This window comes from Kwoniella europaea, chromosome 3 (assembly GCF_036810445.1).
Source record: "Kwoniella europaea PYCC6329 chromosome 3, complete sequence".
Taxonomy (NCBI): Eukaryota; Fungi; Basidiomycota; class Tremellomycetes; order Tremellales; family Cryptococcaceae; genus Kwoniella; species Kwoniella europaea.
The window spans coordinates 1,540,711-1,557,525 of NC_089489.1; the positions used below are offsets into that span (position 1 = coordinate 1,540,711).

At 44.3% G+C, this 16,815-nt stretch overlaps 5 protein-coding genes across 5 annotated transcripts; 3 read left to right on the forward strand and 2 right to left on the reverse strand.

The window, feature by feature from the left end:
- Positions 1 to 412: 412 nt before the first annotated feature.
- Positions 413 to 4,520, forward strand: V865_008425 (uncharacterized protein; the record flags this gene model as incomplete). The annotated part of the gene is made up of 21 exons (XM_066232160.1): positions 413 to 496; positions 554 to 650; positions 709 to 811; positions 864 to 1,023; positions 1,085 to 1,225; positions 1,367 to 1,390; positions 1,443 to 1,496; positions 1,558 to 1,674; positions 1,724 to 1,906; positions 1,960 to 2,106; positions 2,165 to 2,225; positions 2,284 to 2,324; positions 2,380 to 2,404; positions 2,460 to 2,578; positions 2,628 to 2,750; positions 2,803 to 3,700; positions 3,756 to 3,856; positions 3,923 to 4,044; positions 4,117 to 4,157; positions 4,232 to 4,270; positions 4,354 to 4,520. The coding sequence occupies 21 exons, from the start codon at positions 413 to 415 to the stop codon at positions 4,518 to 4,520; spliced, it is 2,847 nt and encodes a 948-aa protein (XP_066088257.1).
- Positions 4,521 to 4,767: 247 nt separating this feature from the next.
- On the reverse strand, positions 4,768 to 7,092 carry V865_008426 (uncharacterized protein; the record flags this gene model as incomplete). Its single annotated transcript, XM_066232161.1, has 10 exons — positions 4,768 to 4,929; positions 5,007 to 5,124; positions 5,220 to 5,707; positions 5,898 to 6,001; positions 6,110 to 6,382; positions 6,447 to 6,472; positions 6,541 to 6,604; positions 6,668 to 6,748; positions 6,815 to 6,833; positions 6,892 to 7,092. The coding sequence occupies 10 exons, from the start codon at positions 7,090 to 7,092 to the stop codon at positions 4,768 to 4,770; spliced, it is 1,536 nt and encodes a 511-aa protein (XP_066088258.1).
- A 467-nt stretch (positions 7,093 to 7,559) lies between these two features.
- On the forward strand, positions 7,560 to 10,772 carry V865_008427 (uncharacterized protein; the record flags this gene model as incomplete). Its single annotated transcript, XM_066232162.1, has 17 exons — positions 7,560 to 7,602; positions 7,681 to 7,878; positions 7,975 to 8,240; positions 8,305 to 8,363; positions 8,427 to 8,483; positions 8,552 to 8,619; positions 8,685 to 8,794; positions 8,856 to 8,941; positions 8,993 to 9,179; positions 9,276 to 9,689; positions 9,765 to 9,833; positions 9,892 to 9,972; positions 10,043 to 10,064; positions 10,136 to 10,335; positions 10,393 to 10,446; positions 10,523 to 10,665; positions 10,724 to 10,772. 17 exons carry the CDS (start codon positions 7,560 to 7,562, stop codon positions 10,770 to 10,772), a joined length of 2,106 nt encoding a protein of 701 aa, XP_066088259.1.
- Positions 10,773 to 11,091: 319 nt separating this feature from the next.
- On the forward strand, positions 11,092 to 12,463 carry V865_008428 (phosphoribosylformimino-5-aminoimidazole carboxamide ribotide isomerase; the record flags this gene model as incomplete). The annotated part of the gene is made up of 7 exons (XM_066232163.1): positions 11,092 to 11,261; positions 11,387 to 11,576; positions 11,641 to 11,744; positions 11,862 to 11,938; positions 12,036 to 12,134; positions 12,207 to 12,257; positions 12,315 to 12,463. The coding sequence occupies 7 exons, from the start codon at positions 11,092 to 11,094 to the stop codon at positions 12,461 to 12,463; spliced, it is 840 nt and encodes a 279-aa protein (XP_066088260.1).
- A 184-nt stretch (positions 12,464 to 12,647) lies between these two features.
- On the reverse strand, positions 12,648 to 16,729 carry V865_008429 (uncharacterized protein; the record flags this gene model as incomplete). Its single annotated transcript, XM_066232164.1, has 9 exons — positions 12,648 to 12,901; positions 12,961 to 13,689; positions 13,748 to 14,014; positions 14,253 to 14,288; positions 14,526 to 14,719; positions 14,771 to 15,107; positions 15,169 to 15,900; positions 15,964 to 16,289; positions 16,353 to 16,729. 9 exons carry the CDS (start codon positions 16,727 to 16,729, stop codon positions 12,648 to 12,650), a joined length of 3,252 nt encoding a protein of 1,083 aa, XP_066088261.1.
- Positions 16,730 to 16,815: the final 86 nt, after the last annotated feature.

Below are 16,815 nucleotides of genomic sequence, written 5' to 3' on the forward strand. Positions count from 1 at the left end.
TCACCTCGATATTGCTTGCTGAATCCGACTTGTTCACTCTTGAGTTCTTGTAAGTCGACCTCCCCTTACTTAACCGTTGTTGCTGTGTTGAATGGTAAAAAGCTGATCAAGAGAGGAGAAAAAGTCGGATGGGTTTGTTGTTTGTTTATCTGATTCGGGTCCTGAGTACTGAGCGTCACACGCGTCTGATCAGAGCTGACACGCCTATTCTGTTTTTGCTGGTGCCTATTTGACTTCCGGTGGCAACGTGCGCGACTGATGTTCACAACAAATATATACACAGAAAACATGAATACAAAATTAGATGATGTCAACCTCCTTCTCTCACTGCTCACAGAAATGACACCCAACTCCTCTTGATACCAACTTCTTGCACTATCTTTTTATCTGAGTCAGTGGTAATAGCTCCGCCATGTCGGCGGGAGCACTCTCTTTCACTCTACCGAGCTCGACTCCTACCGAAAGGCCATATACCAATCTGATCAATTCAACTCAGGCAAGTCAGCTGGGTGATTCGTATCGACAGGCGTTAGCTGACCAAATTAATCGACAGTTCGCTCGAAATAACTTCAGACCGAGGGAAAGGGCATGGAGGAGGACTGTATCTCCCCAAGAGAATCCAGGAGCGTTGAAAAGAAATTTGAGAAAATGTTAGTATTGAATATGGTCAATTCACTGAGATGTACAGAGCAACTAACGCAATTTTAGATTGGGGACACGATGAATTTAGACATCCTCAGCTGGAAATCTGTACAGATGCTATGAGAGGATGCGATTTGATTGTTGTAGCTCCGACCGGCTTGGGAAAATCGTAAGTTTTCCTCAAATCTGCTACAGATGCGTAGTTGCTAATCTTCTCGCAGATTATGTTTTCAGCTCCCGGCTATAACGATCGAACATGGAGTGACCATCGTCGTCTCTCCTCTTATTTCGTTGATGGAAGACCAAGTGAATCACATGGTAGAGAAAGGGATCAAAGCTGTGATGCTCAAAGAGAACATGGATGAAGGAGCTTTGAGAGAGGTAAATCAACCTGATCACGGATCGATCATCTGCTTGGAATCTGAATAAGGTGCTTTCTCAGATCCGACGTCAAATGTCCTTGGGTCATCCTGAGATTCGATTACTCTACGTCACTCCAGAAAGTCTGTTCAGTCCAAAACACAAGTATATGTTCGATACCGCTTACAGGCAGAAACAGATGGTTAGATTAGTAGTCGATGAGGTGGGTATCAGAGATAATATAACACCGCGGGAACAAGTGGCTCACTCTACCTCGTCCCGCTAGGCTCACGTCATCTCAGTAAGCTAATAATTACAACCTGGAGGGAACTCGAAGGAAAAAGCTGATGAATTCCGGTATCAGGAATGGGGATTAGATTTTAGACCTGTAAGCTGTTTTTTACATCGTCAAAGAACCTCTCAGCTGACATGCGTCGAAGAAATATAGAGAACTCGGTAATTTCCTTAACGAATATCGCGGTATACCTGTGACTGTAAGCTAAACTGATCTCATTGTAGGTCGTCAACGATGTAGCTGACTTCACCGATGAATAGGCTCTGACCGCTTCGGCGACGCAAGAAGTTCGAAATGATATCATAAGAAGTCTAGGTATCAAGAAGGGTTATGGCCAATGGGTAATGCCTTTCAACCGATTGAATCTTTTCTACGAGGTGAGCCGAACAGCACATCGGGAATAACATGATAGCTGATTTATCGCAGGTCCGATATCAAGGGCGAGGTAGTGCAGAGGATGATGAAGAATTAGAGGACCAGAAGAGTACTGTGGAGGAGATAGCAGACTGGATCGAAGCTTACAAACCTAAAGCTAGAGCAAGAAATGTAGCAAATGGTATACATCGACCATGCGTTACTGGTATTGTATACTGTCGAAAGACAAAGGATGTAAGCTGACTACATTTGCTTGATCTGTGGACTTCAACTGACTGAGAATATAGTGTGAAGATGTCGCTTATTTCCTACGAGAAAGGGGGATCAAAGCTCAGCCATATTACAAAGCTCTCCAAGCTGCCAACCCTGCTACTTTGGCTGCTTGGAATGAAGGAAGAGTCGAATGCATTGTCGCTACCATCGCATTTGGAATGGTGAGTGGAACACAATCAGAGTTGTCGTCCATCTACTCATATTTGTCTCGTTGTTCAGGGAATCGACCAACCGCATGTCCGGTATGTGGTGCACTACGATATGCCAAAGAGTTTTGAGGGTGAGCTGAACGCTTGATGGACCACGATACCTTGTATATCAAGCTCATATGGTTTCAGGCTTCTACCAGGAGACGGGACGTGCTGGGCGAGATCGACATGTACGTTTGTTGCTTGTGTCTCTGCAGACCTGCTTTGCTCACATTATTTCTGCAGATTTCGCACTGTCTTATCTTCTACTGTGAGCTAGTACGCTTTTGAATCAAGGCAATTGACAAGCTGACATCGTCTGACAGCCCGAGAGGATGCGCGTAAAGTGCGGTACAATCACGAACTCAACGAGAGGAAGAGGAAAAAGCAAGGCGCCGAGGAAGATCCTGAAGATATTCTTTCCCCGATAAACAGTTTCAAAGCGGTATGTCAAATAGTCTCCGTTGAGTGCCATACTGATAAATGTTGTTCAGCTTCAACATCTTCTTGAGAACACTACTCAATGCAGGCATATAGGTATCTGCAAGTATTTTGGCGAGAAGATCGACCTACGTGATCCGTCGGTCAAGCTCGCATATTGTCAAGGGATGTGCGATGTGAGTTGCTTGCTGTACAAGTTCCGAGACACTAAGCTGACTAAATAATTAGGTATGCAAAAACAATAAGCAAGTTCGCCTTTCAGTCCTCCAGCTGACTGAGGGAATCGAGATCGCCTCACAGCCGGAAGAAAAAGAGGTCGAAATACCATCTATGCCTTCCGCTGACCCGCTCGACGTGATCTCTGAAGAAGGTTCGATCTCAGGATCACTCAAAGGCCTCGGTGCAGGTGATGGCCTAGATAATATGGAATCCGTCGACAGTGAAAGCAATGATGATGTTCCGCAACTAATCGACGACCCTCAATCGTTATTCATGCCTGTCTCCCCAAGCTCCTTGCCTCCCACTCCACCAGCTCAACTTCGTCCCCCAGACCTTCTAGCATCCATAAAACCTGCATCTTCAGCAACTCATTCTCCTGTCCCATCGATTGTTTCCCTCGCTTCTTCTGCAAATCATAGTCCGTTAGTACCGGCAAGTACGAGGAGTATAACATCTACTGTAACAATGCAAGGATCATCCACACCCAGCTCAAGATCTAGTGATAGAGGACCTTCTGTACCTGTATCCCTTACTCCGGTATTAAAGAGGGATTTGTCTGCTGAGGCATTACGTCCAGTCCCAGAGAGAATCTTCCAGCCTATCAGAACGAGAGATATCACTCAGGTCACCCCAAATCGAGCCATTGCTGGACCGGGACCTAAAACTGTCGCTTTCGCCCATGGGCAAAGCAATGATAGGAGGTCTCGAGATTCTTCTCCGGTGAAGAGACGTAGAGATCAAGTGGATCTAAATACTCCGGTGAGAGGTGTTAGGTATATAGATGATTCAGAGGAAGGTACTTCGTCAGAATTGAAATTGACTAGAGAACAAAGGATCAAAGCGGATAAGATGCTGAATAGTGTTGAACCTGCTAGAGGTAATGGGCCTTTTGCATGTTATAATCAAAGTAAGCAATACATAATTGATCCTCTAGAATTGGAATGCTGATTGGAAAAATGTAGCTCCAACGGGTAACAAACTCCGTAAGATTTCTTCGACCAGAGCGACTTTTAAACCTCCCATAGCTAGATCACCGAATAAGATTAGATGTGATCTCATACAAGTACGTCAAGTCAGCTTCATCTCGATCGCGAGACACCAACAAGCTGATACGATGATTTTATCATAGAAACCCGCTCGAGAAGCTGCCGTCAAGGAGATGACTGATTCTCTGATGGGATGTTTGGCGAAAGGCGAATTGGCTAGGAAATTGCTGAAAGGTTGGGGAAGGGACGAGAAAGGTCAAGAGAGGTATGTCAGCTATGGTCTATTGTCGAGTCGAGAATTGCGAAGAAGTCCAGCTGATTTTGCGTATCGGTGTAGGGGAAGGTTGATTGTTGGCGTCGCTAGAGTAATGGAACATGGTATGTCGTATGGTCGCTTCTATTGTGATGAATTGTGAGCTGATCTAATTGATATCAATTTTTGACGTTTGAAGAAATAGCAGATATATCAAGGAATGATCCCTCAGGTTACAGTACGTGCTCAACTCCCCATATTTCATGCATTGTCTGTAGTGTGGACCTGTACTGATATACCTTGTCTTGTTGTCACGAGCAGAAGGTCGAATCAAACAATTTAGAAATGCTACTAAAGCTCTTCGATCCCCCGAGGCTGTGAAGATGATTTCGAAAGGTCGATTGGACGAACTGGATGATGGAAGTCCGGAGATACTTCATCTTAGAGCGTTGGAGAGATGTATAAGAGGATGGGTATATGAACAATAAGGACTATAACATGACAAGTCCCTTGTTGAAACTGATGACCATATTTTGAGATATACCTTGATTGAATATCTGATACGTACGAACTTTGTTGTTGTATACATTTGAGCATTTATCTTACATGTAATATGTCAAGTATGAATAACATCTCATGTCATGTCATATATTGTACCCTATGAAATATTTGCATTCTATAATTATGATAACCATCCTATTATCAATGGAATATACTTCGGTATGTCATATTTCCTTATAATACCACCTCTTGTCCATTTCTACTATCTTCTAGTAAGACCGAGCCCTTTCTCGCTTTATACTTTTTCATCCCGAATCTTACACCGTAATAACCCAATAAGATAGCTGCGAAACAACCTACGATAGCAGCTCCTATATAACCTGATTGGTCGTTTGCCTATAACATATTCCATTCAATTAGCTATTCTAATTCACCGATCCATCATCTATAGATTAAGACTCGATATGACTCACCCTGAACCAAGCTCTCCACCAACTTCCAGCCAACCCTCCTCCATCTGGATCTTCAGCTGCGTCTGTACATTTCTGGCAGTTCTCGCCTATCAAACCCATCATCGTTATGAGAGATATACTATTACGTGACGTATATCAGTATACATTATTCCGCTATCTTCAATTTGAAGACTAGAGAGGTGGGAAGAGGGGCAATCTCAAGACTTTACTCACCTTAATGCCACCAAGATAGATAAAAGTGTAAGGATGATAGATAAGTTTGACATTGTTTGAGTTTTCACTCTGAGTAACCTATCTTTTCGTTTATTCGCTTCACTTCCACTCCCAATTCCATCAACCATATCACTATCGCTAGTTCCAGCTATCTCAGGCGTATCGGACGTATAACTCGGATTTCGATCCTGATAAATGGGCGGTTTAGGTTGATTTTGTTCTTCTTGTTGATCTTCTCTTTCCAACACCTCAATCTCACTTCTGCCAACCATCTCACTACCTTGTTCCCTCCTTGTGTTCGAATCCACCTCGGACGAGAGAACAGGAACGACATTTTCTTCTACGAGACTAAGGCTAGTTTTCGAATCTCCTTCATAGGCTTGTAACAACGCTAGTTTACCTTCGGGAGTATCCGTCGAAGGAGTAGCGTAGGCGTATAGCATTAGGATGGAATCTAGGGAATCTACAAGGGACATTCCTGCAGTGAACTAGAAATTGACGAAGGAAACCTCAGCAGTTAGCTGAAATATGTACAGTACATAGATAAATGTGGTTGTGAGGATGATTGCACAGAACGACTCACTAGGAACTGTACGTCATCGATATGGATGGAATCACAGCCAGATCAGTAATAAGGACACACATATCAACATGGAGATTGATCGATCGACCACTCACAGGTAGTATCACGATTTTACCATGGTTGATCTCTTTACCATTTGGACCTCTTTGAGCTACTGCTGAGATGGCCAAAAGGGCAATCGAAGAAGCAGTATCAAACCCTGCGATGGCCACAGAGAGACATCAATGATTGTTCACAGGACATTGTCTTGACTTGGTTGAATCGGACGAATTGTACTTCGTACTTGACTCGGACAGATTTGACTCACCAAAACCAAACAATACTCCTACAGGATACATTTTCCAACTCCTATCTACAGCTCTCAAGACAGGTCGGATGATCCTCACCATACATCCTCCGCCATATACCTTGGTCGGGTCGGCATCTTCATCTTCTATGGGTAGACCCGCTTCCTGACGTCGTTTGATCTTTCGACGTTGACGTATAGCACCGACAAGGAAATAGATGTTTATACATGCTATTAAGAATAGGAACGAGGATGAGACTGAGGCGCCTATTATACCCCCTACTGAGCCGACTTCTGCGAATGGGCAAGAGGACTAATTAGCTTATGCCTGTTAGACAAGAATCGAGGAGGAACCTACTATCCAGTTTGTCGTAGATGTCCACACTGTCCAGCACTGTCAGCTAAACATTCCTGGTACCTGGTACGGACAATTCAGGCTTTGGTAAGCTCACCTGACTGCTATAGCTATGTTCACCACTATCACGATTGTGGAATGTCCCAGAGAGAAGAACAGTCCTGTGCAGATGATCTGTCAATTATCGGTTGATTCGTGATCGAATTATGGAAGAGATGACTGACCACATGTGATAGGTAATTGACCTAAACTGACTAATTGTCTGGTTGCGTTATCAATAGCTGATATGTGATCTGCATCGAGACCTGCAATGACATATCAGCATCTGGTGAAGGGCGGAATGAGCACGAGCATGAGCACAAGTGACTCACCGTGCCTCAATCCGATTGTCTACAATCCGAATTAATCAGCTAGCCATCCTTCCTGAAGCAGCAAGTGAAAGACATACCCAAGCAAGTAAGGCCAATCCCAACAGACCATCCGCATCCCTAAAGCATATACCTGCTGCTATCCAACAAATCGCATTGGCCAACAACTCTCCACTGACCAGTAAGATAGATCGACCGAGTAAAGTCAATTTGCGGGGTGATCCATCGGGGTGATTGGCCCATTGCGGTCTGGGCAGCTGTATCTGAATCTTACTTCTCATTGTGTCCACGGAATGACACTCATGTGAGGAAAACAAGATGATTCAGGATATGGAGATGATCTGTGATGCAGTATGAGTACTTCTTCACAAGCATACACACATTTCTCCAAGTACGAGTAATGATTCTTGAGATTCCTTATCAGTGAAATTTGTCTCTGACCACACTCTTGATCTTGACGAATCAATGCGCGTGTATCGCATGTTGTCACCTCACGGTAGCTTAGCTTTACCTTAGCGCCATGCCAAGGACAACACCGACCATCGCGGTTATGATGGGGAGATAAGCGATCATACATGTATCACGTGATACTGAGGCGGAGTAATACAGGGATGTCCGTCGTAAACATCGGGTTGAGATGGACGGTAAGTAGAGAATCGTATAGTTTGTCTGTTTAACTCATCTGGAACCCCAATATCATTGACAAAAAGTTATCGTGGACGTCGATAGACGAGCAGAGAGAATAGAAATGCCCCCTCTTCAGTTTTGGAAGCCCGGCACAGCAGCTCCAGGTGAGTGAACTATATACCTCTTACATACAGGTTGATACCAAGCTAAGTACTCTCTATATGTATCTTTTGTCACTATAGGAAGTTCGCTGGATAGAGATACCGAATCGGAAGGATCCCTTCTCCCTTCCATATCTTCCTCTCGAAACGAACACTTATCTCTAGAAGCTCAGAGAAAGAGATTACCGATATACAAACATCGTGAAAAGCTGTTATGGTGCGTGGAGAAATATCAGGTGGTCATTGTAGTAGGACAGACGGGATGCGGTAAATCCACTCGTGAGTGTTAAAGTCTCTCATTTTCAAACTCAACATGAGTACTAGCTACATAGGATATAATAAGATTGACTGATCTTTACACTTGATACTATGTAGAGATACCACAATACCTCCACGAAGCAGGTTGGACATCCCAGAATCACGTTGTAGCTTGTACTCAACCTCGACGTGTGGCTGCTACGTCTGTTGCCACCAGGGTAGCTGAGGAAGTAGGATCGGTCTTGGGTGACGAGGTTGGGTATAGTATACGATTCGAGGATCTCTCATCACCTACTAGGACTCGTATAAAGTACTTGACGGATGGTATGCTATTCAGAGAGACTATGTTAGATCCATTGCTGAGTAAATACAGCGTCATAATGGTGAGCTGAAAGGTCCACGCATATCTCATAGCATGATCACAGCTTATCCTCTTTGATGGGACAGATCGATGAAGCTCATGAGCGAGGGGCTTATACGGATTTGCTATTGGGTATACTGAAAAAGTACGTATCAGCTATCTTGAACACCTACGCAGTTGCGGTCAGCTGATGCCAATTGTTGAACAGGATCATGAGGAAAAGACCTGAGTTGAGAGTGATCATTTCTTCAGCGACCATAGATGCGTAAGTCTGCTGGTTCAAGCAATACAGCTTCATTCTGTATATAGCAGCTGATGGTGGATATGATGCAGAGAGGACTTTTTAGAATACTTCAATACCAATGCGGATGGAACGGATCGCTCGAAAGATGATGCTATGAGTAAGTCCGCTATCATCATGCCTACATTTTATTTCAGTCGCACACAGCTGACCGACCGCTTTCAGTCGTCAGCTTGGAAGGAAGGATGTTCCCCGTCGAAGTGTGTTACTTGAAAGAGCCATGCGCAGACTATGCAGAAGCTGCCGTACAGACTGTATTCGATATACATATGAAGGTCGGTTTTCTATATCTGGCCGTTTGATTTGCCTTGATGGTAACTGATTCGTCGAGAATAGGAACCAGCAGGGGATATACTAGTCTTCTTAACAGGTCGAGAAGAGATAGATCAGGTTATACAAGAAGTATCCGATCGAATACAGACGTGAGTCGGCTTTCATTGGAGGTAATGGTGCAAAGCTGACAAATTCTACAGATTACCTAAATCCGCACCTCAGATCCTTGCATTACCCTTATACGCCACGTTACCACCAGAAGAACAAGCACTGATATTCGATCCACCACCTCGAGATACGAGAAAAGTGATATTCTCGACCAATATAGCAGAAGCGAGTGTTACGATTGACGGTATAAAATATGTGGTCGACTCGGGATTCGTCAAGGTGAGTTTGCATCCGCGCGATTAGCTTTTCTCCACGGAAAGCAAGCTATTCGTAAATCATAAGTATATGTAGCTGATACCGCTCGATTGGGTATAGTTGAAAACCTTCAATCCTAAAACATCCATGGACGTATTATCGATCGTCCCATGTTCACTCGCCTCAGCGAACCAGAGAGCTGGTCGAGCAGGTCGTACATCCCCTGGAAAATGTTTCAGACTTTATCCATCATCTGTACTTCCCTCACCTTCCAATCCACATTCACCAATGTCCATAACGACTCCACCGGAACTTACCCGATCAGACATATCCCTATATCTCTTACAGCTCAAAGCGCTAGGTATAGATAATTTGGTAAAATTCGATTTCATGTCCCCGCCACCGTCAAAAATGATGATCCGCTCGCTGGAGTTTTTATTTTGCTTGAAAGCTTTGGACGATGAAGGGCGATTAACGAGACCTATGGGAGAGAGAATGGCAGAAGTCCCTTTAGATCCTATGATGGCTGCGATAGTGGGTCACTTCTTAACGCGTTCAAGCGACATGGAAAAAGAAAGAAGCTGATTATGATTATTGGTTGTTGTGCAGTTGCTTAATTCCCACGAGTTCAGATGCGGAGAAGAAGTTTTGACGATCGCCGCTATGACTTCAGTGCAGGTAAGCTATCGATTTTCCGAAGATACAGAATAGACGAATAGCTGACTTGGCTCAAAAGAACGTATTCAACATGTCCGAAGGTGGTACGAAAGGTATGATGTCTGAGATGGAACGAAGGAAATTTACAGCTGAGGAAGGGGTAAGTGGACAGAAGTGATTATATCACACTATATCTGATTACACAAGCTAATTTCTATATATTTTTATAGGATCATTTAACTCTACTCAACGGTAAGCTGCTTTTCCAAAGCATATCCGCACAGCATAGCTTACAGTTGCATTTTATCCATTGATCGCTTTAGCGTACAACGCGTTCATACGTTTCGGCCAAAACAACAAATCATGGTGCGGGAACCATCGACTAAACCATAAAGCGTTATCTAGGGCTGTAGCCATTCGAAAACAATTGAAGAAGTATTTGGATAGATTCGGTATCCCCATGGTCAGCTGTGAAGGTGATGCGAAGAGGTTGAGAAAGTGTCTTGTAACGGGATACTTCAAGGTTAGCTTGAAAGGTCTCGCCATAGTGTGTAAGGTCTTAGCTGACATTGTGATATAGAACGCTGCTAGGATGATGCCTGATGGGACATATAGGAATGCAAGGGAAGGAGCTGTAAGTGGTCGTATGGAAGACGAGTTGGGAATAAGGACGTGAAACTGATATGAACGACCCGATTGGGTGATCACAGATCCTCCACGTACATCCCTCCTCGGTCATGTTTACCCGTCAACCTTCGACAGGATGGGTGATTTACCATGAAGTCGTGGAGACCACTAAGAGCTTCATGCGAGATCTGACGGTGATAGAAGAGGATTGGCTGGTGGAGCTAGCGTGAGTGCTTCTCACGAGTCGATAATCCATCAAAGTAGCTGACTTTGTTGAATGACAGACCTCATTTCTACGAGTTCAAGGGAGGCGGGATGAAGAAGCATTTCTAGTGTCATGTGCGATCTTGAGAAGCTGTATGCTCATATGAACGTAGATAGAATTTCCAGCCATATATATCTGTTGTATGCATTGAACTCTGGTGTTGTATTTTTGGCTTCTATTCCTCCTGTTCTGTACGCCAGTGACCAAGAAGAATGATGACATCATCACTTTTCCATCCTCTGCTCGTAATGTTTCAAAAAGTTGAAAGAGTTGAACCGAGTGCTCAAATTCACTTCTCTCATTCCCTCTCAGAGACTCATATAATATACATCACAGTGTATTCGAAATAACAGAACGTAAACATCGTACAATCATCGATCACCCACCATGGCATCTTCATCTTCAACTTTATCTACCCACACCGAGAAGAGGAGACATTCGCAGTTTCGACCTTGTATAGATCTACATCAAGGTGTGGTGAAGCAGATCGTAGGTGGAACGTTAGATTTGACTTCTGAGGATAAGAGTAAGGGCCCAAAGGAGAACTTTGTAGCTACGTGAGTTCAAGCTGTTCTTTCAATCAAATATACCATAGATAGAATCCCTGATCGATAATATCCTTCGGCATCTTTGCTATTCAAATATGGACGGTATTATGCTTACCCGTTGAGTATTCATGTAGCAACCCTCCATCATACTTCGCCAACCTATATAAATCTCACAACCTGACCGGAGGACACATCATAAAGCTCGGACCGAACAACGACGAAGCTGCCAAAGAGGCTTTATCAACTTGGTCAAAGGGTATGCAAGTTGGAGGAGGGATCAATAAGGATAATGCTCAGGAATGGTTAGATCTGGGTGCGGATAAGGTGAGTGCTGGTCTTCTTTGCGCATTGGTACAAGGTCATCGACTAAGTGTACATGTACGTGTAGATTATCGTTACTAGCTATTTATTCCCTGGTGGTAAATTCGATGAAAGCCGATTGAAAAGATTATCAGATAATGTAGGTAAAGAGAATTTGGTGGTTGATATAAGGTCAGTTGATTAATCATCCAGTATCATCACTCAGCGATTTGATCTCTCTTCCGTTTGGTATTTGGTCAATGTGTCGCGCAGCTTAAGCTGATTGGTTGTCCGTCAATTCACAAATAGTTGTCGAAAGAAAGAAAATGGCTGGATTGTAGCTATGAACGGATGGAAGACTCTGACTGATATGAATGTTACTCAAGGTAAGTTGAGTTCCAGTCATACATTTTGTACCTAGCTTTTAGTGTACCTCAATCAGTCGGAGATAGGGATACTGACATGGGGCTTAATGACACGCAGAATCGATACAGTTGATCGAGCAGTATTGCTCCGAGCTATTGATTCACGCAGCGGACGTCGAAGGTCTATGTCAAGGTATAGATGAAGAATTAGTCACCAGTCAGTCTCGGCAGCTCATTGACAAAGTCATGATCGTTAACATAGCTGACAGACACCATTTGACTGCTGTAGGATTGGGCGAATGGGTCAATATACCCACTACTTACGCAGGAGGAGCCAAAGGTGATTCTCTTAATTCCCATGTCAAGAATTTAGATGACTGATGTTTGTTGATCACAGATATATCAGATTTGAAACTCGTAGATACTTTATCCAAAGGTAAAATCGACTTGACGTTCGGTTCATCATTAGATATATTCGGTGGAAAAGGCGTCAAGTTTGATGAATTGGTAGAAGTAGATAGAATAGCCAAGGAGCTATCAACGTAAATCGAACATGTACTCTTCACTATTGTACAAACCTATGAGAAGCAAACTTCGCCAGGTAAAATAATTGAAAATACCCTTCATGCAAACATCATATACAATACTGTACTTAGATGAAATGATTATGCAAATGCATCAACAATCTACGATCGACTATCAACTAAATATGCAAAAAATGACTAATGAATTAATCTTCTCTAGGTGCTTTCCTCTTTTTCCCTTTCTGTGCACTCCCATTTTCCTTCTCCTTCTTATTCGACGAAGGTGTATCAATGACAATTTCGTCATCTCTGTGTTTGGCACTTCCGATACCGTTGGGTTTCTTGTTATTCAGCGGAGTGACAATTTGATCACCATTAGGTAAATGTTGTCCATGTCCATGGCCGTGGCTGTGGCCATTTACTTTTTTCACTGCAGGTGTCTTAGGTATATTAGTCGATACTACAGAATCCAGATCTGTCAGTTGATCTATCGTCGGACGAACGAGTAAGTCAACTTACCATTACCCAATACGTCCCTGAAAAACACCTCCAAGTCCCTAATCTCCTCGTCGTCCACCTGTTTACCTTTACCAACAGAAAGAGTAGGAATATCAATATCGATCTTCCGTTCTTCTGCATACAATATACCATCGCCCTGTGATTCCTCAACTTGATCAGATGAAGAGGTGGGAGATAAAGAGGTATGTCCAGAGAGAAGTTCATCCATAAATGCGTCGAAGAGTATCGAAGTGGAAGGCATCGTATGACTTGGTCCATTGAAAATATCAGATGGTTTACCTTTCCCAGCTACGACTCTTTGTTGTAATGCACTGGCCGTGGCAGTAGCATTCGCCTCTTCCGCAGAAGCGACGTCCAAAGAGTGAGAATCGAGGAAAGCATCTTTTCCAAACATCTCTTGCCAGATTGATAAGCCTTGTTTCTGCTGTTGAGCCGTGGAGACGGCTGTGGAAGATATTGGTGCGGCTGAATGAGCGAGATCACCAAATCTATAGATCTCACCGGAAGGTGCCACTCCGATGAGATGCAATGAGGAGGGTGACAGAGAGGGTGACGGGAGGATTTGAAGATGTTTGATGGGTTGAGAAGAAGACATGGTCCTGACTGGTTCAGAAGAATGAGGAGAGAAGATGGTAAAGATTGATTTGCCAGTGTTAGTTGAGGTGGTAATGAAGAATCCATTAGATATACTGAGATTCTGGACCGAATGATCTTGAATCGACCATGCCACTGATAACAAGTCGAGTGTAAGCATACTGTGGAAGAGCAGACATATTGAAGAGCTTACCTTCACAAGAGAGCAGATCCCATACGATCACACCATGATCTTCACCTGCACCTATGAGATATCTACCTTCATCGCCTACGAATCCTGTCTTTTTAATATCGATGCCAGAAGGCGGATCGAACACTTTGAGTAAGACGTTACTTTCAACATCCCACAGAGTGACGACAGATCCATGAGCAAGGACAACGATCGTTCCATCAGGCGAGAAAGCGGAATCCGAGATTGGCATGCTTCGATAATCGAAAGTAGACCGACATGACCAGTACACTAAGTCACAAGTGACTATCAGCGATCAAATCCCGCGAGTTGTACAGAATGTATGCGAATAAGGAGCAAAAAAACGCGCGGACCCCTCAGAGGGTTGAAGAAGAAGAATAGTATCCTCATTATCCGAAGATATAGGACTGTTGAGCTTGTTAAATTTGTTCATCCTTGGGGTGCGCGGGAATGGTTGAGAACGTAGATGAGGGATGAAGAACATTTGATCAGAACGAAAGACACTTACATTCGATAATAGCGGGTTTGGCGGATGCGACTTTACCTGATAGGATATAATTGTTCGGTTAGCAATCGTTCGCATACAGAAATGGATGCAAAAGTACAGAAAATAGGTGGTAAATCAGGATTGCAGAATTTTAGTCGCCACCACCCCGAAGGGTATCCGTATAAGGATGACAGTGAATGTGAAAAGTTGTTCATCTTTTTATAAAGTTCAGAGAAGGGGAAAATGCGGAAGTGTTGTACCAAGGCATTGAGTTCGAAGAAAAGGAACACTCACCGTTTTGCGATTTCTTTGATTGACGCACTTGCCAAATCTTGGCCACACCATCTGAGGAAGCAGTGAGGAGATAAGGAGTAGGTAATACGGACGAGTTGGAAGAAGTGCTTGAAGGTTGAGAGATTGGAGAGAATAGGACTGAAGTCACGTTCGATGAACCATGAGGCCGGGGGAATTGAGTGTTCACAGCATATCTAGTTGGAGAAATCAGCTGATTGTCATACAGATCATTCGATGTGACTCACTTCTCATCTTGCCATTTCCACATTTTCAAGTTCTTGATAGCACCACCACCTTCCATTTCGTCGCCTGTCCTACTTTCGAAAGTTGCCATCCAGATCGATTGACCATCTTGTGAATCGGAAAATGCGACTTTCTCAACAGATACAGGTTGTATGTCCTTTTCATCTCGACGACTGACACGATTGGATGGAGCCACCTCGAGATCAAACAGGACAGACGAAGCGATGGGATCAATGAATTGAAGGGTTGAAGGATGAGAAGAAGGGACGACAAGCGACGAGGTCGATGGATGAAGGGAGAAAGGATAAGCGGAAGTAGAAGAGGTGGGACGCAAGGGATCTGTCCAAAGGTGATAGGTCAGCCCTGGTACATCATATTTTGACGGCCATTGATCGCTTACCTAGTCTTACACCCTGTCCGACATTTGAGATATGCCCCGAAGCGGAGCCTACACGGATGGTAGCGCCATCTGCAAGACTCATCCACCATTCCTCTTCACCTGCACGAGTAGCCTTTCTCACTGTCAAGCTGATGATCGGTCTTCCTCCTAATCGAGGTATATATTCCCTTTTGCCAGATGCGAGGTGCCATTGCACTAATACACTCTCTTCACCCACAGATAAGAGCTGTGATCCAGATGGGGTGAAAGCTATGGCAGATACAGCATGGGCATGCCAATGCAGCGAAGTGGTAGGTAATCTCTTTTCCGACTCGGTTTGAGTGTTGGCGACGCCCATCGTCGATTGATCGGCATTGGCTAGATCGACTTGTCTAAAAGCCTGGGCTAAGCCATGCCATAAACGTATGACACCCTTCTCATCACCTGTAGCGAACCATTCTTCTTCACTTGAGGCAGCAAGGGTCTTCTCGGGACTGAAGGCACCGCAAGTGAAAGATTGATCAGAGACGAACTTTACACATGTCGGTCGGGCTTCCCATATGTCCACGTTTGGGTCAATGGACGAAGTAGGCATTCGGTAGGTGTACGCTTTGGTAGCTGAAAGAGCGACGAGATAGGTGGATCGAGGAGACATCATTAAGGCCACTGGTGGTGCAGATAGTTTTCCGATAAGAGAAGCTCCACCAGATCCAGTGATGGAAACCCGAAGTACTCGATGAGAGAGTTTGTGAGCTGGAAGAAGAGAAAAAGCGTCAGCTGATGTTTTTCGTCAATAAACTTCATGAAACAACTGACCTGAGCCATCTTTACTGTGAGTGACAGCAGCGAAGATCCACCATTTACCAGCGACTTCACCGATAGTGATGTGCTGCACTCTGGCATGAGGCTCGGAAAATTTGATAGTTCGCACCAATCGCCCGGCGACCCAATCCCAAATCTTGACTGTACCATCTTCGGAAGACGATATGATCTGGAATGAGTTGGCAGGTGAAAGATGCAACGAGGTTATGGGTTTCGAGTGACCTCCCGGATGGGTCGATGACAAGGTGGAGAGACGAGCGAAGGCAGGAGCGGTGGAAGAATGTATGTGTATAGAGGTATGGGTTACGGTGAAGTAGAATCTGAAAGATATCGTCAGCTCCTCTACGATTCTGGCAGAGTATACAGACAGAATGATAGCTCACCTTCCATCGTTCGACCAAACAGGGGGTATACGAGATACCTCATTCTGAGCAACGGGTATCAGATCCCATATACTGTCATCTTTCCGCTGTTGAGGGACAATGGAGCTCTCGCCATTGTGGGCCTTTTTATTCTTCTTCCTCTGATTCCTTGATAGCTTTACACCTGTCTCGGTATGATGAAGAGTAGAGGGTAGGACATCAAGAGCTTTTTCCTTTCCCTTGGGAGAAGAGCCTCCAGCTCTCGAAGGGGTAGAAAGAAGATCGGCTCCCGAGGCAGACGCTCTAGGTTGCTTCTTCCTGCCTCCTCCACTAGCCTTTTGGCTTAATGGAGTTGAGTCGAGGGTATGAGAGGAAGAGGAGCCATTTTTTTCTGCCATGATGGCATTGGTGATACAAAAGGTGATGTAGTATACAAAGTGGGATCAAGAAGAGGTTATGCAGGTGGTCGATGAAAAGTTGAATC